This window comes from Mycteria americana, chromosome 1, assembly GCF_035582795.1.
Source record: "Mycteria americana isolate JAX WOST 10 ecotype Jacksonville Zoo and Gardens chromosome 1, USCA_MyAme_1.0, whole genome shotgun sequence".
Classification (NCBI taxonomy): domain Eukaryota; kingdom Metazoa; phylum Chordata; class Aves; order Ciconiiformes; family Ciconiidae; genus Mycteria; species Mycteria americana.
Window position 1 is genome coordinate 39,106,094 of NC_134365.1, and position 23,102 is coordinate 39,129,195.

A 23,102-nucleotide genomic window follows, 5' to 3' on the forward strand; every position below is an offset into this window, starting at 1 on the left:
CCTACACTTTATTCTTGCTTTCCTCTACTCTCTCTGTGCTCTTTTTTTAATTCACAAAGATCAATTATTCTTTTCCAGCACCCGCTCAGCAATCATACATGCTACTGCTCTGATATATATGGGACAGTCACTGCTTGTTCCCTGTTGAGTAAACTCTCAGAAGGCCCCTCACACGTCCTTAAATGCAGAAATGCATGGCCATTTCCTTGAACTTGCTTTCTTTAACGAAAGTACAACAGAATGTAGCAGGGGGTGCGTATTTATGTACGTGAGCCAGCGCGAGTTACAGAATGGGTCCAATACATAACACTCTATTGCAGTTGGTTCTTACTCCAGAAAGATTGAGACAACCAACGTGCCACTGTCAGCATTCAATGCACAAGTGGAAGGTAGTTAGAAACTGCAGCGCTGAGCCTGCTGTGTAAGGCACAGAACAGGATGAGGGCAGTCCCAGCTCCTGCTGCCAGACCTGGGCCTTTATTTGTCATACTTCAGTTGCAACAGCATATTTTATAGAATAACTGGTGGTGGGGAACGCCAAGCAGGCGTAGTTGTGTCCCTCCATTCAGAACCAGTGTGTTAGGGATTAGGACCCCTGTTTTCTGTACTAGGTAGCAGGAGTTGAAACATTAAAACCATTTTTTTTCCCCCCAGAAATGGCTCAAGATTTCAGGTGTCAGACATACCATAGGTTTACCACCAGGAGATTTGAGTATTTGCTGTTCCTTTGGAAAGCTAGATTGCTGAAATGCAAAAATCAGAGTCGATACATTTCTTACAGGCCACTTAAAATCCACGGCCCGTTGTACAAATTTGAGGCCAGGTAACCAACCCAAAGAACAGGCAGAGCTTCTAACAGACTGGATGAATTTTGTTTCTAAGACCTTAGCTTTAGCAGCGACAGTCTCCATACAGACCATTTTGCAAGGTCCTTTACAACACTTCGCCGCTGACAGTGGAGCAACATAAAAGCACTCAGGGATTCTGAGTGCATTCACATCCACTTTTCTTCATTAACCAACAGACTATTCATTACTGTCAAACAGCATCTTAAACGGCACTTAATGAATCCTGTCATCCTCCATGTGGTTTGCTTATTGTATTCTTAAGGACTTTTTTTTTTTAAATGAGCACCAACCCAGAAAGAACATTCTTTGTGTCCATTAAAACGCTCTATCTATAAGGCTGATACACTTAAAGTTGTCCCAACTCCTCACAGTCCAGTGGCAAGATCATATCCCTGTCTGCAACAGTGAGACTCATAATCCTCTCTTGTAGCATGGCCCCGCTATTTCCCTTCTCAGGTTTCCCTGAGACTGCCCTAGCGATAGGTGGTCGACCTCCTCCAATTGTCTGCCTTCTCCATGGTCTCCAGCAAAACAAGAGCCCAAACCAGAACCGGCTAGTTACTTTACTGTGCAAGAGAAAGATTTGCTGGGAGTGGGGATGCTTTTCTCCACCTTTCTCCTTCCCCTGTGCATCTCTCACTACGACCTCTCCTCGTCTTTCCCCAGGTTTGTAGTTCACCAGGTCACAGATGCAGAGAGATTAAAAAGCCCACATTTGGCACTGTTTTTCAGCCACATCCTAAAATATTCCTTAGGCTATCTTGCTAACATTTTTAATTTCCTTTGTAGGGGCATTTTCATTCACTCATATTTAACACCAACTAGATGATTAGCTAAGTCTTCCCTTACACACACAGAGCTGACTGATGGTTATTTAAATACTAAATTTTTTGGGGTGGGAGTCTGCTTATTTATGTAATACCCTTTCCTTGTACTCCAAAGATAATTTGATCTCAACAAATCCCTAATCTCCATTTTGCAAAAAAGGGAATATTAATTGCATATTTTTTTAAAATGATCTAATTAAGAAATTGAGATTGGGATCATGGGTCAATGTTTTCAAGAGGGAAAGTAGCAGCACGGAAGAGAGGCAGGAATAAGATTTCTGCAGTGTCTAAAGGGCACAGGAATAACATTCAAGATGTCCTACAGCTGGGTAGTGCCATTATCACTCATTCAGAGCAATATCATTTGATTCCGTATACATTTGTGACTGTAAAGGTCATAAGTAAACCACACACAGGGTACTGATGCGCAGTACTGGCCTTGGTATTCTGTTCTACTAATATTGGATAATATTTGCACCCTGGCTTTGTTCATGCTTCATTTAGCAGAGTAACCTTTTTTAATCTCAGATCTTATGGGAAAACTAGAATCAATGCCAGCTAGCAAGGACTGATAATGATGACTGAAAAGCAAAAAGACATTGACAGTGTTTCTAATTCTCCCTTGAGAGCTGGAATACAGAAAATATTAATAAACTTAATGACAGGCGAGACTTCACTCTCAAATATATTTTGGAATGGAGTAAGATGGCATTATACACCGCAAGAAATATTTGGGGAGAGGGGGTGGTAGTTTCTTTAATAATAAAACAACTATTTAAAAATTAAATATTTTTCTTGTTCAAAGGGTCAGTGGCAGTCTCCAAGGCACAACTTATAACCTACCATAAAATATGTGTGCTCCTAGTGTTCCCTTGATTGTGGACTATCTGTGTGTTTCAGGCAGGCTGTAGAGTGAGCAACAGTTGTTCTAATTTTACCCGGCTCAGCTAGAATTAGAGGGGCAAGGACATTACTAAAAAAAATAAATATAGTAGTGCCTTTTTCCTTATTGCCAGTAACAGCATGGCACTGGAGCTGCTGGGCTACTAATTGAAAGAAAGCTCACAGAGTTCACAGAAAAACATGAAATTACTGCTAAGGAAAAAAGCTACCAATGGCATTCTACACCCTCTCACCTTTAGAATAATCAGATTTCAAAAATGAAAAATAGGAATAATTTCAAGAGGATGCCAGCAGCATGAGTGATAGTGAAATCAGAGGGACCTCTCAACCTCAGAATGGCAAACGGAGACGTTGTTCTCTGAACTAATGTGCTGCCTATCTCCTCCCCTATACACAAGCAATTTCATATTCTTGTCAACTGACTGGCACGGACTTTCCATTTTCCTCTTCTTGCCTAATTCCTGCGGTTCATTTATATGCCTCTAATTCAGCCAAGTTCTTCAAATCAAAAGCTTAGGAGCTGCCTTTACCTAATTTCATACTTTGCAGCCTTAGCCCCATCATCCTTCTCAGCTCAGAAATGCCTGCTAACCAGCTGAAGAACCACCTCTGCCTTCAAAGTGCTCACACCAGTGTGGGTGGGGATGTACTCAAAATCCGCGTGTGGACTTTCTTTCTCAGACTTTCTCTCATGTTTAGACCACAAAAGCCTGTCTAAACCCCTTTCGCTTAAAAGACTTCCCCCAATTCTTGGGACGCTCCTTCTTCCAACTAACTGTTTCACGCTCACGTTTCATTTTTACTAGGTCCTCTGCTCAAAAGCTGTATTAAATCCCAATCTCTTCGTTCACCTGTATCTTTCTTTTTGTGTGCCCTGTTAATTTAAAACCCAGTTTCTCTGTTGCTGAATTTACAACAGAGAGGGGACATGGCAGACAGAGCCTATAACAGAAGATCCTGGATCTGCCTCTTTGAAGCTAGTCCAAATACGTTTTAAATAAGCCCTGGCTCTGTAATTTCTTTCCTTTGTTACCTGAAAAATGAATACTACGTAGAAAATTCAGATGGCACTTAAAGAACTACTGAAAACTCAAACCTCCACCCCTGATGGCAGCACATTTGTTTCAGAACTTGGGAGCCTATAAATACATCTTTATGGTTAGTTTAGCAACCTGGGCCTCAAACACCACCTTTCTATTGATGGATGGCTCCTGAAAACCACCCTGAAACACTCTATAGCATTAGATTGATTGTGAAATGTTTGCAGAAGTCAGCAGCAATGGAATTCTGCCTGCATTTCATTCCAGGAATGGACTCGCAAATAGTTACTTTTTAAAACCATCTCCGAAAATAAGATAGATCCCCAAAATGGTGCAAATAATATGTAAAGTCCTCTTGCTGAGACCCTGCAATACAATGCACTATTTTCTCTATTGCACAAAGCATAGAATCACGGAACCATTGCATCATAGAATGGTTTGGGTTGGAAGGGACCTTTGAAGATCATCTAGTCCAACCCCCCTGCCATGGTCAGGGACATCTTTCATTAGATCAGGTTGCTCAAAGCCCCGTCCAACCTGACCTGGAACACTGCCAGGGATGGGGCATCCACAACTTCTCTGGGCAACCCGATAGATAGATATGTATGCACAAAAGAGCTTCTCATACTTATTTTTTCTTGCAAGTAGGACAGGAAATAAAACACACAAGAACTTTGATTTCTTCAAAACACTCCAGCTCTTGCACGATTCTGTACCTGACTAATCACAACAAACAGAACAAATAAGGACAACACAATCTGCATCTCTGCCTGCAAACTAAGGCACAGCTGGTGTGTCCCATTTTACATCTGCCAGTCTTGAAAGTATGCCTGTAAGTGCACACTACTATAGATAATATAAAGTGCTGCAGTACCCATAAATTATGTCTATTTGCCATAATGACCCTCAGTTTCCATCTAACAGGAACAGTAATAATTAGAGTGGGACTTGATTCTCTTCAAAAGCCTACAGAGCACAAAACCCCTTGCTGCCAGCACTTGACAGATGGGAATAAACATTGCAAACACCCAAACTTTGTATCGAGCTGACAGTTCCCATCTGCCCAGGGCTCTACCAGGATAACGGCATCTTGGATAATCCCAAAAGCTTCAGAGCAAAGATGTGCCCTGGACAGTTTTGACATCTTGGTAAGAGAGCTGGCATGCACACAAACCAGTTAAGGCAAATAAGGACATGTCAACGCTGTGGTAGTGAGCTACCTGAGCTGTCCCTGTCTCCCCGCCACGCCGGTGGGAGCTGAAGCCCTGGAAGCAGCAGAGCCACACGAGCGAGGTGTCGGGCCTGTGACAGCCACTTCTGCTTCTCACCAGGGTGGCTGACCCAAGTGCAGCCCCACTCCCATGTGGCTGGGCTGCTTGGCGTACTTGAGAGGCGTGACTAGACCTTGCTGAAGGGTCCTCTGTACTGAGCCATACTGTCTCATACATTCATGATTACTTATTATTTGCATGCGTTAGTGACCTCTGCACACAAGCTATGCGTGGTCTCTGCCTTGGAAAGCTGACTTCGGGTGTGCTTCTGCTAACATTGAAATCAACAGACTTGGTTTGGTTGAAGAGACAGGAGGTTTCAGACTAGTCAAAAACACTCCTCTGCAAAGCCTAGTAGGTGAGTATAAACCAGAAGAAAAGAAAAATTAAAGTAAACTCTACATTGTCATCCATGACAGATAATATGAATTTCTGATGATACCATGAATTTCTGATGATACAAGTTCATACTGATGATACAAGTTCATACTATCAGTAACACTTTTTTCCCAAAAAACTTTGGTCTCTTTTCAATAATCTGTGCTCTAGCACAGCTGTCTTATAAATAATTGGTGCATTGGCACGGCCACGGTATAAAATGCTACCATGCAGAAGGCTGAGGCTGAGGTCTGACCTTGATATTTATGCACCGAGGAGCAGAGTGAGAGTTTTGCAGCTCTCCGGGGTTGCACAGGATATTTTGCCATTCAATGCCAACCACTCATGAAATGAAACTTTGGTAGAATGAGTCAGGAAACAAGTTTATTAACTGCCCTCTCTTTCCGCTTTGGTATGCCTGAGCAGCAGTTCAGCAAAAACATTTCAAAGAAACAGAGAAAGTAATTTAGGTAAATTGCCCTCAAATCCAACACAGAGGCCACGGTTTTGAACATAAAGTCTTTGATATCACGTTGCAAAAATAATCCAGGATTGCTTACCTGTTGCCATATTTCCAGCTTTTCCCTTCCCAGTGCTTGTTCCAAGCAATACAGAAACAGGACTACTGGGAGTATTCACACATGTAAAGTGAAAGAAGGTCTCAATATCCCCGGTTCTCCGCAGCGTGCATTTCCAGCAAAAACAATTCCCCGCATTTCTTCTCCCAAAATCCCAACCAAGCAATAACCTCTAGAAACCCAAGCAGCCCATAACCGACAGAGTCCCAGCAATGAGAAGTGCTCTTTTTCATCAGCTTCCTCAGCAGGCAGCCTGCCAGCTTGCTGCCAGGATCACCCTTGGCAAGGTTCCTATGCGGCTTCTCTTTTGCCATGGGATAAGCCATTTACCTCCTGCCAGAGCGGCTCCTGCTGCCAGGCTCGGAGGGACTCCAGGTCCTCTCATGCCCCTGTCTGATGTCTTTTTTTCTTTTTGAAGATGTTCCAGTGCTCATAAGGTACACAGATTTGTAATTCAGTAATTACTGAATTTGTGTAAAGGAGAAACTGTGAAAAGCCTTTTCTGGGTGTGTTTCTGTTTCTTTTTTTTTTTTTTTTTTTTGACCAGTGAAAATACACCCAAATTTACCTAAGCTGTAAAGCCCTTGAAAAATTAGAGGTCACGGTGCTCAGAAGAAGGCTATTCCATTCAACACTGCTGAGCTGACCATAACAGAAAGACTGTGCTTATGCAAATTGTAAAAACCCAAATGAATTAGGAGTTGATTAAAATCAGCAGAACATCAATATAAATCATTATAAAAATACACGCACATAAAAAAAAGCTCAGAAGTGTCTGTTTACAAACAGAATAACATTAAAAGGAAAATATTACGGTCACCATGTGGGCACAAAGCACTTCAAACGTAATGAATCCCAGAATGAATATTGCCTGGATGAACTTATTTTTACCTCCCTTCTTCAATTAAATAATCACATATTCTTCTTTCTTCAAGAGCCTCATGTGGAAGGTAGACAGTGACTATTTAATGAGTAGCAACACTTTTCCCCCTTTTTTTTTCCATGCTCATGCCTTAATTACTCAACAGTGTTCTCATCCTTCTCTGAGCATCCGTGGTGGGGGAGAGCTATTGTACGGTGCAGCCTCTGAATATTCATTACAACACACGTTTATTAATGATTTTATCTTACAACCACCCTTTAGAGCAAAAGCATGGCGTTTTCCTCACTGTATAGATAAACAAATAAGGATCAAAGAAATGAAGGTCAAAAGCACCCATTATATCAGAAAGGACAATCTGAGACACCTACGCTGGGATTCACTGCACCAAAACGCAGGCATCTGTAGAGCAGACCTGAGGTAGCTACACCTGAGCTAGAGGCTTAAATACCCTCTACAACCATCAGAGAAAACTGGCATTTAAAAAATGTGTTTCACCTGCCCTACTTTAGGCATCTACATCAAGATGAGACAAGCTACTCTTCAGAACATTTCTCTCACTTGACTCTTTCCCAGATCGCTTAGTACGACGCAGCAGGTGACTGATGAAGGAAAAATGTATGCAATTATTCCAATTATAATCTATATCATAACACATACGGCTCCAAGGCATCTGAGTAAGGCTGCATGGGCATCTTCCCATCCCCGAAGAGCTGAACTGAAAGGAACTTTGCAAAGAAAAAAAAATTCCCCAATATACACAAAATCTTTTGGAAAAGTCATCACAAAATGCTGCTTCTCCTGAGCTGTATCCTTTCGAAGACTTCCAAATGTAGCTAAGTCTGGGTGGATTTTCACTGGGATAAGCAGAAGAGTCTTTCCTGAAAAGGGCTTTCTCTCCCTTAACCAGTACCTACTGAATTGCAAGTCTGTTCAGTGCTCCAAAAAGACACATCTTCACAAAGAAAAGATTCTCCAACATTCTCATCATAGGCAATACAACTTTCTCTAAGCTCATTCCTGGAAATGGCAGAAAATTTTTGCCTGAAAATGCTTAAAAAAAAAAAAAAAAAAAAAGCAGACTCAGGCAGTTACTAGGAGGAAGGTGGAAGGAGGCCACAAGAAGAACAGTGTAAATGCTGAAGTTTTCACTGTTCTTAAAATCACGGGTTTAACTGTGAGTCAGTTTACAGTAAACTCTCAAAAAAAGCCATTCCTCCTGCAAGGGCGATCATAAAGAACCACAGAAAGGACACATCCTTCCTTCTTTGCTTTTCCTTTGCAGCTGTTTTCTAGTTTAAACATAGCAGCTGATACATCTCCCACATTCCCTGTCCAACCTGAGATGACCAACAGCACCAATGTCTCGCCATGATTTATAACATCAAACGCTAACATTTGAAATCTGGTCTGTTATGTGAAAGCCAAAAAGTAAATCAAATGAAATGCATGGCGGCTGTTCATCTAAGAGTTTATCTAGCATGCTCGAGGGTGGAAACTTTTGCTGTGACCTAGATCCAGACTGGGATGACCTATAAAACTTATCACAAAACTGGTAATTTCATGCATGTACACCATTTTCTCATGCTAATGCTGAAGTACCAGAAGAGAAATATTTTAGCAAAGGCGCAAAGAGAAAATGGGCCCGGCATGTTTATGACTGGACTCGATGACCTTAAGGGTCTTTTGCAACCTAAATGATTCTATGATTCTGTGTTCTCTTTTCATTAGTAGGCAGGAGAGGACTGAGTGGTAACTGGGTGCAATTAAACAGCATGAATAGCACTATTTTTAAATAATGTGCATCAGAGTCAGGTCCTTGTAATACAGGTCTTTTCTACACTTCAGACTTGAGCTGGCTGTAGAATCCCTAAAGTAGATGCTCTTATGCTGACAATGAAATAAAACATTGATTTGGTGGTGCAAACAGTGCCTAAACTAGAAGACTTTTATGCTGGCAGAAGACATTTTTGTTGGTATAAACTAGGTGTCCATTTGGTGAGAACTGAGGAAGGGGGCAAAGAAGCACAGCTCTGCTGTTTATTTCCCCATGGGCAAAGCTCTTCAAATGTAGGACGAGAGCTAGATTTTTCTCCCTTGGGTCCTATTTTAAATCCCAGCTGAAATCCATGAGAGTCTTCCTACTGAGTCAAACAGCCTTGGATCAGGCCTTGGCTAACTTCATGAAAGGCAACTGGTGGCTGACCTAAGGATCAATAGTTCTTGTTCTTGTCCCAAACCCTTCAGATGACAGCACACTGCAGCACTGCTTCATGTGCATGCAAAAACTACTAAATTCTGGGGAGAGAATCACCTAGCAGAGCACATTCAACAATCAAGACCAAACTATACAGTTAGCTAAAAATGCAGTTCCAGGGCATTTAATACCTGAATTAAGCATTTATTTTAATATGAGGAAGTTAAATGTGAATAACAACAGCTAGTTATAAGTTGTTGTTGGCCTCCCTGAGCCAAAAAATGGCAGGAGAAATTGCAGGGAGAGTTTGTTTTAGATTTTCTTTGCAGCTATGAGGGATGTTGGTGCCAAAATCATATTAATGACATAGGGGAAACCACAGGCTCAGTGTGTCTGCAGTCCAGTTTTTTTTGTTTGGGTTTTTTTTTTTTTTTTTAATTTAAGCTGCTTGAAGCCTTTAGATTTCAATTAAGAACTCAGGCAAGATGACGTGAATCAGCAACAGCTTTTGGATATAAAATAAAGGATAAAGAAAAACCTAGCTGAGAGTTTTTCAGGAAAGTGTTGAGGGACTTCCTAAATAACATGAAACAAGTCCCAGAGCTCTGCCTCAAGGTGTACATATTACCATCTTTTCATGTATATAACCTTTGAATTATCTGCCAGAAACAAGTGAAACCAACCCTGTAATTCAGAGGCAATATGGGTAATAGATGCTTGTGTGTAATACAATAGGAAACCTTGCCCTAGAAAGCCCTTTCTTCCCCATTAGCATCCCCATCTCCGTTCCCCCATCATCTGTCTCTTTTCTCCCCGGAGCCTCATTGCCTCTGATGCCCTACAGCCAATTTCGTCTACCGGCAAAGCCCTACTCTGCTTCCAATTTCATACAGGTAACCTGAGGGTCTGGGTCACCACATGACTTGACTCGCTTCCAAGAACGAGTGCTTTTATACTGGTGTGGGTTCTGCATGTAAAAATGCAATTTTATCAGCCAGGGAAGAAATGTCTAGAGGCATATAAGAGGAAGGAAGAAACCTCAGCTTGCCACAGCTTTACCTGTAACCTTGGGAAGCTGTCATATCCTTCATTACTCATCTCTTCAGGAGGGCTCGGAACTCTTTTTTTGGCTGCAGTGAGCCATGACTTTTCTGCTAGTGTCAGAATTGCAATTAAAGATGAAACTGGTGAATGGTCTAGATAAGTACTCTTCATAAAATTACTCCCACCTCCTTCTCCTCCCCCAAGAAGAAAACAGATAAGATTTAAATGAAACCTGCAGTCAGGTGCTTGCCTTCGGTTTATTTCGAATGTATGTTCAATTATCACAGAAACATCATTTTGTTAGGGTCCTCCAGCACCTACACTGAAATAGCAACATGACCAATCAGTAATAGCTGTCAGAATATTCTGGCCAGTTTCCTTACAAATGAAAATCGTGAGACTCACAGAAGGTCAAACACCACTGATGTGAGTCACCAATGAATTGATTAAAAAAAGAAAAATCCAGTGATTTTTTGGCTGAACGTAGGCTAACACACAGAGCAATTTTTATCAATACTGTTTCCCCAGATCACTCTAATAAATATTGAGTTCACAGGCTATGAAATGACCTCTTTAAATGAACAAAGCATGGTAGCCATGCATTTAGGAACAAGATACAAAGACAGGTTATTATGGGTTTTTAAAATTACTGTAGGGGAATGTGGTTTGAATAGCAAATGCACAGAGACCGTAACATTTCACTCATCGTACAGCTGAGTAACACCATCGGAAGTATAATTCTGTGTAACAAAATCATGTTGCAAGATGTGGCACTGGTGCACTTATCTTTGAGTAACTATGTTGATTTCAAGATAAACTCATTCAGCTTAGATGTTGATTTTTTTCCCTACTTACACTTCCAGCTCACAGGAACTGTGAGTAGTACTGTCTTCTCCGATCAGTACACGTCTCCCATGTGCTGAGTACTAGATGGTGCAGCCTCACAGCATCTGCTTCAGGTCTCATTCATACCAGTTTTGCATCAGAACACCATTAACTGAGACAGTTCAGATTTAGGCAAAATACCTACAAATATTCATACTTTAAAATCCATCCTTATTCAGCAAAAGGGTTCTGTAAAATGAAGAAGGAACCTTAGCGTAAAGGGATGAAAATCTGCCCTACTGCATCCCAATTTAACCTCCTAGTTTATGCCCCGTACAGGTGTTCCAGGAAATGATCTGAGGGATTCTCGGGTTTTCTCCCCTTGGCCGAACCTGTCAGGCACAGTCTGGGTGTGTCATACCCATGAAAAATGTCAAGCGGATGGAGTAGTTTGATTCTGGATTTTTTAAACACCTCCCTCAGGGAGAGTTGAGGGAGACATTTTAGTGTTTTCCTCTCCCTGGAACGCGGGCAGGAATGGAGCCTTTGCTGGTGCTGTTATTTCCTCAGAGATGGGCCTTTTTAGAGACAGCTTCTGGGGTTACAGCCCAAGTTCTCTCTAATATAAAGTAAATCATATCTGTCCCTTATTTCTTAGTCTCTCGGATGACTGCAATGCCACTAAACCAAATCCAAGGCTGAATTTTTTTAATTGGATTTTTTCTGATTACAGAGTTTCTCTTGCATTGAATTGCATGGCGCATGCAGAAGATCCTTTAATCTCCAAGAAGCTTAATTATCATCCTCTTTGTAAAACTTTCACACCTGCACTCTGAATTTAAGTACTTCGGCTACCTGCTCAATTTTTTTTTTCGAACCAGCACAAATCAGGATATTTCATTATCCTTGTTAGTCTGCTGTTGACCAGCACGCTAAGTAACAGATCAGCCAACTTACTGAAAGACCTCTTGACTAATTTCCAGCTGACCAGAGGTATGAGCATGTAGTAGAGATGGCAATTCTCTTTCACACTGCATTTCATGGCACATCTGGATAGCTCTCATGCAAAGTGGAAAGATTTGATCAATCCTTTTTTCCCATCTTTTACTCAAAATATATGAGGGTTATTTGCTCCTTCCCTCTACTTGCTTGGAGCCTGGATGGTGGACAGGAGAGGTTATTACAGCCATCTCCTCCTTCCATCATTTGTTTTTAAATACTTACTAAAAGAAGCACAATAGCATATTTTTAATAGGCAGAGGCTACTTCTGTTTGAGGATCCAAACCCTTGAATTAGCATCTAAAAAATTCAGACCCCATGCTTTGTGAGGAGATAGGAGGATAGATTAGGAAGGCTCTACTTTAATGAATGCCCATCATGAAATACATTAGATATTTCAGACTGATTTTTTTGAATTGTACACTATTTAGACTAACTGCATACAAGTATAGGTTTCACTTTCCTGACAAGTCTTTGAAGACGGATTTGTCCATTACTCTTGGTACCCAGTAAGACATAGAATATTTTCATATAAGAAGTGAAACTTGGAAGATAATATTCTTCCTCCCCAGCCCCCCCCCCCCCCCCCCATTATATACGACTATGGAGTTGTATTTTTAGTTTTCTGTCACAGGGACATCTCATTTCACCTTTACAGTTTTTTCTCCCATACAAAGCAATGTTTATTAAGCTGCTTTTAATGAGGCCATGGTTTAAAAAGCACTAGAGAGAAATGTTAATTGGACCTGTTAGAGTAATTTGTAACTTAAATGGTTCAGCTAAACTCCATTTATTTCTCTTTAGAAACAATCAAGAAGTTTGTAAAGAAAGAAATATCTGTAAGATTTATGAAATCTTTGTAAAACATGACAACTCCCTTCTGTAATCACCTACTAGCAACATGGCTATCAAAATGTAACAACAAATCATAACCAGGCAGAGAAAAGAAAGTAAAAAAAATTCTATAGGGCAAATATACATGGGAATCATAGACTTTTCTCATTAAAACATCTTGATTTTAATTGCTTACAATTTACAACTTGGCCACAGTTCAAACATTTGGTGTGATTCTTTTCTTATGATGGTTACCTCTCTCAGGCTGTATTTTTTTTCTTCCCTTGGTTATTTCAGCTGAAACACGTCAGCTGTGTCTGAGAGCATCATTAGGGAAAACCATACTGTTTTGTCCCCACACAGAAAATTCTGTAGGCTTTATATTGAAAATTTATGTTATGTTCTCTATGTGTCTTCATTACCTGACAGATCTGGCACAGAGAATCAAGAGAAGAGGGGAGAGTAGGACTTCTTGGGCAAGAAGGGGAGGAACTTGGGGAAGGAACTGAGGTGAGAAGGTGATTGATCTGAAAAGAAGCTGCAGTACACGAAACTTGGGAATGGCTTGCTAAGAGACAGGGACAGGAGAAAGGGCTAAAGAAGGACAGGCATGAAAACTGCAAAAGGCCTTTATGGAGGGAAATCAGCAGCGTGAGAGAAATGTGTTGGAAAATTACCTAAGCTTTACTTGGCAAAAGACAGAAGTAAAAACTGGGCTGTAAGGAGAAGGAATAGCATGTTGGGGATTTAGGACCTTCTAGAAAAGAAGACTCAAACTAGGTCAGTAAGGAAAGGGAAATTCAAGCAGCTGCTGGAAAAAAAGACAGTACTGCAGCTAGGAACCAGGATAAGAACAAAGAACAGAGGAAAAAAGCACCATGCTTGCATGAAATGGACAGGAAGGAACATGGGATCCTGAACCTTCACAGTTCTCCACTGTCAGCAAACGTCTTGGAATCCCGCTGGTCACATGTGTGTCTCAAGTCTTTTCTGGTCCCCAGGAAGCATGTATGTACTGTGCTGGCCAGCTGGTCTCATAACCCGGCTAACAGGGTGAGCTTAATGGTTCTCACTCTTTTGAGGAACTATTTGGGTACAGACGTAATGTCAGATATAAAGTTTTTCCCACAGAGAAACCTAGGTGACGGTACATAAAAATGTGTCAACACTGTTAAGGGTGTAAGCTCACACAAATATTGGGAAATGACAAATTGACAGTTGCTTATGCAACACAGTGATACCACTCATTAGACAGAGAAATACTATTTTATTACAAGGCCCCATTCCACACCTCTCACTACTCAGCAGTCCTCATAGTGAAACAAGTGTCCTATCCATAAGACAAAGCACTGTAGGTTTTGAGGGAGCTAGCAGTGAACGAGTTGGGTGGCAGGTGTGTAAGGCGTAAAGAGGGAACTGCAAGAAAGAGAAGAAGGTCATGTAACATGGAGGAGACACCTGAGTGCTGCTTTGAAGTACTGGATTGTCTTTTTGTCACAATTTCTGTAAAGGCTGAAAAGGACATTTAAACTATATTGGTCACTAATCGCAAGCATTTTCTTGTTTCACTATCAGCAGTCAACAGCAGTATCTCTTGATCACACAAAGCATTGATGAATCAAGAACTGGGTTTTGAATTTGCCAGCCCAAAATGCTGGACATTTTTTTTAAACCACAATGCCTACCTTAGGTTTCCATGCTACCCATTTATCTCAAGAGGTATTAAAAAGGTATTATCTTCCTTTTAAACCAGGTAAATAGAGTGGATTAAAGCAGGTAAGCAAGCATGAACTGATGCCTGACTGATAGGTATTAGTCCCCTTATAGGCTCATGATGAGAGTCAGTGAAGTCAGCATGTCATATTTAGTAGTAGCATGAGAGATGAAGGGTTAAAAGGAATAACCCCCCCACTTGCTATTGTAAAAAAGCAGTCCTGAAAGCCAGAAAACTCGATAGCAGAAAAAATCACAAGCCTCAGACTCCTCTGAAGGAAAAAGCCTCTTTTGCTGCCAAGGATAAGTCACATCCCAAAACACGTATCTTTCACTACATGAAATCCTAACAAGCTAGCACTACAGAGAGAGACAACTTATTGTATACATCCACACCTGACTGTCGGTTCATACTAATGTCCCTGATGCAGGCATCTGGGCACTGACAGCTGAAAGCACAAACAGTGTGTTTGATTGTGCTGGTTTTGGCTGCGATAGAGTTAATTTTCCTCATAGTAGCTGGCATGGGGCTATGTTTTGGATTTGTGCTGGAAGCAGCGTTGATAACACAGGGATGTTTCAGTTAGTGCTGAGCAGTGCTTACACACAGTCAAGGCCTTTTCTGCTCCTCACCCCACCCCACCAGCGAGTAGGCTGGGGGTGCACAAGAAGCTGGGAGGGGACACGGCTGGGACAGCTGACCCCAACTGACCAAAGGGACATCCCACACCATATGGCGTCATGCTCAGCATAGAAAGCTGGGGGAAGAAGAAGGAAGGAGGGGACATTCGGAGTGATGGCGTTTGTCTTCCCAAGTCACCGTTACGCGTGATGGAGCCCTGCTTTCCTGGAGATGCCTGAACACCTGCCTGCCCATGGGAAGGAGTGAATGAATTCCTTGCTTTGCTTTGCTTGCGTGCGCAGCTTTTGCTTTCCCTATTAAACTGTCTTTATTTCAATTCACAAGTTTTCTCACTTTACCCTTCCGATTCTCTCCCCCATCCCACCGGGGGGAAGTGAGCAAGCGGCTGCGTGGTGCTCAGTTGCTGGCTGGGGCTAAACCACAACATTGATAAACAAGGAACTTGTACAGTAAGATGAGAGACTAATGTGCCATAGCACGTAGATTTAAATATATGCATAGTTTGCACAGTGTGAACGTGAATCATGCATTGGCCTCCAGGAAAGACAAAAAATCACACGTTTTACCTAGTGACACATCTGCGAGTGGGTATTTCTGGAACTGTTAGAGAGCGATTATGTCTATGTCATCTTCTGCCTTAAGAAAGAGCCAATACATTTGGAATGACCTTGGACACTGAGGTTTTCTCCTTGAGATCTGCATATTGCCTGAAGCACTCAAACTGTGGCAGGATTAGGGCTTCAGGAAAAAAACACCAGGAAATTAATAACTTTGCATTCAGATAAGGATCTGGGCAGTGCCTTCCATAAGCCTGTGGTCACATACCGAAGATAGAAAGAAAATACAAAATGAATAGCTGCATAAAAAGGTTATTATCTCTCCTGTGGGTCTTGTGACTGTATTGCATACATACCTAGCTGGATGGAGGCTGAGCAGACAATCTCAGTCCTGACATTTCCTAATGGCATGCTCAACATTTTTACTTCAAACATTGTCTTCTAGCATAATTTGTGTATGTGTTTGTGCAGCAGTATTTAAAGTAGAGTAATACTTCAACTAATACAGCTATCGTGACCTTTGCTTTGCACATGAATTTTCATTCAGTCTCTGAAGCAACATAAGAGAGGAAGCATTCTTTAAAGGTTTCTGTAACTAATTCATATTTAGAATTTCAAGGGATCTAGGTCTTTTGCTCTGTGACAGCCAGGAGACCTGCAGTCGCAGGCAAATGCTACAGTACGCTGCCTATCTGTTCTGTCAAAGACTTGTAAGAGACAAAGGAAACGTTAATTTTAAGTTTATAAAGATACAGAAGGAAAAAGGCAGTGTGGAATCCTACAGGCTTTCTGACTTTCCTTCAGCTCTCAAGGTTTTGCAAGATTTATAAGGTTTATGAGGGTCTTGAGTCTGTCTTGGAGTATCTGGAGCTCCTGTTCCTTGGTCTTGTAAAACTGTATAGCTCTTAAAGGTCTCCACAGCTCTGGATACACTTGAGTGATACTGCTTTATGAAACTTAAAGGGCAGCCTGTAAGTTCTTTTTTCTCCTGTATTTCTTGTCTTGCACAATTACTGAAAGTCTACATTGGATCACAGACTACCTCACCTGATGTTTAAACTATGGAAGCTTTCTCTCCCTAGTGCTCTTCTTGTCAGGCAGAATTACTGAAGGGTGAGGCAAATTTCTTTAAATGTGCTCTCATAAAATTGTTACTGCCTTTTTTTTTTTTAAATGGGTGAACTTAAAGAAGTAAAAGGCTTGGACAGTGTTTGTTAAACTGCTGTCAGATCTACTAGCAAATGATTGCATGAATAATTCCCATTCTATAAAGTTGTATCAGTGGTAAATGTGGAGTTCAGAAAATTGAGGGTGTTGCTCTAGCTAAAGCTGACCAGTGACTCTGGTAGCTTGGGAATAAAAACCAAGCTGACCACCGCTGCTTTGCAGAGAACAATTACAGGGTGCCACATTCCAGCAAATCTATTCTGGCTCAAATAACTGCCAGAATTGTTAAAGAAGCCAGAGAAACATATGGAATTCGAATGAACAATATGTTCCTTCATTCCTCAAGACCACAGGCCTCTATGGCTTGAGCTAAGAAACACCCAGTGAAGAGATGAGAAAGATTTTGTGTCTGTCAGGTGCAAATAGCTAACAAAAGCTTACTTTTGTGCCAAAGTCCTGGCAATAGCTAATAGATTTGTTTAGCTACAGCATCCTTGGTTCAAAGATTACCCCAGCAAGAACATCCAAGATTTAAAAAGTAGATTGCTCAAAAGCTCAGCAGCAGCAATTTGTGAACTAGAGCTACATAAAAATGTTATGGGCTAGAATTTAAACTCAAGGTAGCCATTACCTTTGAACTCTTCTGAATGCTCTCCTTCAGAGTAAATATGGAAGATTACCCAAGCAGATGCAACCCCAATTACAGAGACAACAAAGAGCCCAGTAGCATCATGGCAGATTTTGGAAAATCTGAAGAGAAACTGCATCTGCTCTGCTTCCAAATAAATGATAAACTTTTATTTCTCATTTTAGACAGGGGCAGCATGAATCTCTGTTTGCAGCTTGTTATTAGCGTTGCATTGTAATTCTAATTCTTACTCTAACTGAGGATGCCTGACCTATAGCTTTCAAGCTGTGAGCAACTCGTTAGGACACTTCACCCAGACCATAACCTCTGCCAAACAGTGAGAACTTCAGTCTTCCCAACCTAAGTTTATAGGTTGGAATTAATATGGGCTGTTTTGTTGCCACAGGAAAAGATTCAGGCTGCAAAATTATTTTGGCGGTGGCAGCAAGTCACTGCTGACCACCACCCTGCTGCTACTCCTTCCCCTCCACAACATGAGGGACGCAGGTGTAGTCATATGGCACAGAGAGCTGCAATATTCAGACCTCTCCTGCCACTAGATGAAAATAGGTGTTCCACATGACCACATGAAAGGTTGGACACTTCAGGTGTAAGGATTACAAAGAAAAGTGATAAAGTCCACAAAGTTTATGTTACTTCCACACAGTTGTGTGTAGGGTAAGTCCATAACCATCTCCATAACCATAACCATCTCCTCTGCAAACACTGAAGCACAGCATCATTAAAGCCTCACAAAATTTAAAAATGCAGGTAGTCTCCTCTAGAATCAACAAGGAGTATAAGCAACCACATTGCTTCACGATCGGAGGAGGTGTTTTGGAAAACAAAGACAGTTGGAAGACTGCTCCCTCTGCAAATTCAAATGTAACTTTTATCAGGTTATAAAATATTTTCTCAGAAATTATGTTTTCCTATTTTCTTCAGGGATTATCTTGGTATTTCCAAACACCTACTATTTCAAAGTCTCTTTGAAACTATACAGCAGTACACTCCACACATCAACCTAGAAACATTTTCAGCACAAAAAAAAAAAGACCCAACAAGCTAACAACATCTCTTCCAAGACGCTGAATTGACAAGTTTATTTCCTAGGACCCAGCTGAGCAGGATACTTCAGAACGTATTTAAGCAAGCCCAAGTGTAACCCCAGAGAGTTCAATAGGACTAGCCACATCTCCTACATTACATACACACTTAATTACCCTGCACAGAACCCCTTGATGCTTTTTTTACTCCATTTTGTCTAGGTTCCAGAGCCAATAATATGTAAAAGCTTCCCAGGTGACCTCTTGAAGACTTCAGGAGAAGGAACTAAACTTCGAGAAATATATCACCTTTGAAACAGCTTATGCTTACAGGAGTACAAAAAGTCAGTTACACACTACAGGACTGTAGCTGAAAAATAGTTCAGGATTATTTTCTTCATCTGGTGTAACCTTTTCAAATTAAGTTCCAATTTCATGCTATCAGAATATATTTTATGGCTCTTTCCAGTTCTGGCCACATGGAACACTACTTTATAAGATAAAACCATCTGCTAACAGAAGAGAAGATATTAAGGCAAGTAATGGTACAATTATAGCTCTGGAAATAAGATACTCTACTGAAAGTTTATACCAGGAGGACCCGATAGAATGCACCAGACTTTTATATAACTTTTGGATTGTTGCCCCCTCTCAGCAGGCTAAACTACTAAACTAGTGTCAAGCACCAGTTATTGAGAAGCCACCTTACCCATGCTCCTCCTCTTGTTTTAGCCTATTTTCACATTCACCTCAAGCCTGAGGTGGCATTATAAATAGCTTGTCTTGTGGGTAACATAAGAGTCAGGGAACAGAGTCACATTTCTGTAATTTTTAAATTGCTGTTCATGGCTTATATCCTCTTTCATGTTACTCCCAACTTTGACTTCACTGCTCATGAGCAGAAGTAAGAGAGAAGATTCAAATCAGCCCGTTTTCCTGGGCCAGGAATCAATGGATTAGGATGAGTGATTTTCAGCCTTTGCACCATGCTCATAACATAACTGCAAAAAGCAAAGAAAGCTTCCCAACAAAAGTTTTCACACCATGGCTGGAAAACTATGCAGGGCATGCAAATTGGAAAAAATCAAAACCTACTGGGGGCTAGATAAAATCTAACAAAATCATAATGTATTAGAAAGAGAGCCTACTGGATCCGTCCTTATTTCTTCTCACAGACACTGCATGACCACCATCCCATACATTTCCCAGTGTTTGGTTCCCTTTTCCTTCCTTCTTTCTGACTACACAAGTGTCAGGTTCTTCTACCTCCTTAAGTTTCCCCAAGATAACACATTCATTGACAGGAACGCAGGAACAATAAATCCAGATTTGTTACGAGAACAAAAGGGAGATAGAGTTTATTCAGAGAGAGAATGACACGAAGAGACTGACTGGCAGGTACTGCCCGTACAGTTATAAGCCTGCAATTTCCAACTAAGATCTGTATCCTCCTGCACTGAGCTCTGTGCAGGTAACACTGCAGGTAAAGGTCCTGCCTTGAACAACCTGCAATTTAGAGCACAACAGAGCTTCTCATCATGTGGTCTTGTCCTCACACAAATCTGCGAAGATTTCTGAAAGATCCTCAGTGAAATCACGGCTGATTCCCTCCCTGGGGTATACATAAGAATGGGTATGGGAGTCTTCTCCGAAATGAAAGCCTCGCTGGGAACTTCATCTGTCTACAGCCAGGGGTTCTTTTTTCAGTGAGATCTTGCTCTTAGAGGAAGTGGAGCATAAAGAATCTGGTTTTAACTGTGATGATAGATAGGGTTTGGTCATCCATCATCTTCCAGAGTAAAAGAAAAAATAAATGAAAACACCTAAATTCTAGTCCTCTTCAGGTTATAAGATCACCTGCATTTCCATTTTCTACATGGGAGGTTCCTGCCCAGGTGCTGAGCTGTCTCCAGCTTTCTGGACGTGAACCTTGCATGAATCTCCAGCAGGCCTGCCAGATGCCATGCAAACCTGTTACTCCATTCTTGATAGTTAAGTAAACAAAGATTATTATTATTATTATTATTATTGTTGTTGTTGTTGTTGTTGTTGTTGTTAATAATAATAATAAATCTGTGTCTCAGAGAAGAATAAAGAGGGCTGTTCCAGAATAAACAAATATCTGACGTTATTCTTCTAAGTATTAATCTCTTCCAAGGCTTTGAAGTTTGACAGTGCTATTTCACGAATTCCTGTGAGGCTGCTTTACTGCTAGGCTAGAAATCTGACTGTGGAACTAAGGAGGAAAAGACGAGAAAGATCCCCAAACAGAGAAGAAATATTTTAGTCTGACTGGTGAGTATTTCTATTTCTTGCTGCCATGAATTTTCTGTATCTTACAAAAATGGAGGGGAGATGACAACTTCCAAAACTAACGGAAATAACTCAATCAGAAAAATCATCTGCTCTCCTTGACTTTCCAAAAAACCTCCCATATCATCAGTGAGTTTGAAGTTTGTACAAAGTGTAAGCTCATTTTTCAAGCCATGATTTGCCACCTCTGCATTTCTTAACAAATTTTCTCTTCCCCATTCTTTTCTATGTGGCAGTTTTTTGACTTTTTAATAATGTCTTGGCCACCTAACTGCACTGGCAAAAGGCAAAAGAATTCTTGTAAGAGCAAGTAAACCCCTCTTTCATGTGACACAGAAATACTTACACTTCATTAACCTTTATTATAAACTAGTCACTGGAAAAGTTACTTTGCTAGAATCCACACTATGGTTTCATTCTACAAACCATGAAATGTCAGAATGCTAAATTACAGTAAAATACTGCTCACCTCCCTGTGAACCCAAGATTAATGATACGGTGCGGAAGGGAATAGCAGTGCTACTAGGAGCGTAACAGGTCACGATCACTTCTAAAAGAGCTCATCAAGAACAGGCAGCAAAACATCACAGATGGTTCCCAGAATTAAAGTCCCACTTCTCAACCTACCCATCACTGAGACATCGTATTCAACCAGCAGAGTTGCCTCCTGTCCACATTGTTTGAGAATACTCATGGCTTCAGCATGTGTCGTTCCCAGCAGTCGGATCCCGTCAACACTCAGCAGCCTGTCCCCAGGTTTGATTGTGCCCTCTCTGAAGGGAGATTAAAGGAATGATCTTTATTAATGTAAGATAAATTGATTTGGAGATAATACCGTTTTTATGCAAAGCGATTCTCTCACACGCTCTCTGACATCCATCCCTCTTGCCGTAACACTTAACATTTACTTCGACGGTAAGAACGTTCAGAGGGCGCAGCAGAAAGGAAATTGCTTTAATTGGAAAGTCAGCGACTGGAAAATGGCTTAACACATAGCTAAATAATCAAGTCATGTTAAATTGCAACTAAGTATAGCTTCTGCTTCAACATATGCTTTCTTTCTGCCTTGTCCGCACAACTCCTCTTTCATACATACATAAACACCTCCTCTCCTGATATTTTCTTACAAATAAATACGAGGTGCAAACACATGGGTGCAGAAACAGATTGCAAAATACGATGTCCGTTTACTGATTTTCTTCAAAAATATCCCTTACTTGGATAATTCCATTTTTCTTTTCTTCCTACCTAAAAATAATTTGGCTATAAATGTACACTGTCTCCCAGGCGTATTTCATAACATTTTCAGAATTATAACAGAAAATTAAGTACTAACATTGTCAGCTCTAGAACTGGTGAGAAAAACAAGGAAGCAAGGGGGATGAGGGTGGGAAGAAAGGGAGGGACAAAAGACAAACGCTTTCTTGAAACATCTGCTTCTCAATTAATGTTTCCAAGGTCAAAAATATCAACATAGGCTACACAAAATCAGCCTGCTTTAAAGAAATTGCCCTTTAAGTTTCTTTAATGGTTTAAGGACACAAATGCCATTTTTGAACATATAATTCATACATATAAATAAAGTGAATATTCTTTCTTTATATAGATACAAGATGGTATTACATACGAATATGTTCATTGGGCCAAAACACAAATCTGTACTCAGAAGTTGTCCAGGTGAAGTTATGTGTGAACTCACATGCAGATATGTGCAAACATCTTAAAATAATAATACAACAACACCCAAACACATGACAGTATTTTTCTGAAGTGCAAGAGAAAAAGATTGTGGTGTTAGAGTATAAAAAGCATAATTAAGAGCTACACCAGTTGTCTGAAGGCTGCAAAAAGTGTTCTCTGACCTATTGCAGGCATTTGTTCTAATTATTTTAGGTTGATTTTTGGAAGTGTTAAATGGGAAAGTCTTGAAACATGCAACATACTAAATTAAAGTTCACGCACACCATGATGTGCTGAGCCTCTGTGGTTGCCTATTACTGTTATTATTATTACAACTAAATGCATAAACCATGAATTTCAAAGGAACAGGTTTGAATACATCTACTTCACTCCAAATCCTAACTTATGTCCCAAATAATTCACCTTTCTCCATTTCTCTTTCACATGCACTCCAGAGAAAGATGAATTGTACCTGTCAGCAGGCCCTCCAGGTCTAACACATGTTATTACAACAGGACGAGATTTATTTCTGTCATCATGTGCTCCACCTAGAACGGGAAAAGTGAGAGAAAGCACACCTTGATTTTACGCTTTTCATAAAAGCTCATTTCCAAGAGGCAAGTCTAAGTCTTGCAGCATGCACACTTACTAAAAAGATCAAAAAATAGCCAAGCCATTAATAATGAACCTCCACTGAATTTTATCTTAAATAAAATCAACCTACTGTATG

At 40.7% G+C, this 23,102-nt stretch overlaps 1 protein-coding gene across 3 annotated transcripts in view; it reads right to left on the minus strand.

Annotated features, from left to right (window-relative positions):
- Window positions 1-23,102, minus strand: part of GRIP1 (glutamate receptor interacting protein 1) — a 340,831-nt gene that overhangs the window by 59,750 nt on the left and 257,979 nt on the right. For all 3 annotated transcript variants that reach the window (XM_075495165.1, XM_075495158.1, XM_075495173.1), the window contains exons 6-7: window positions 22,845-22,920; window positions 21,320-21,465 (exon numbers count right to left, since the gene is read on the minus strand). In XM_075495165.1, coding sequence (XP_075351280.1) covers window positions 21,320-21,465; window positions 22,845-22,920 — 222 coding nt within the window. The remainder of the gene's footprint in view (window positions 1-21,319; window positions 21,466-22,844; window positions 22,921-23,102) is intronic.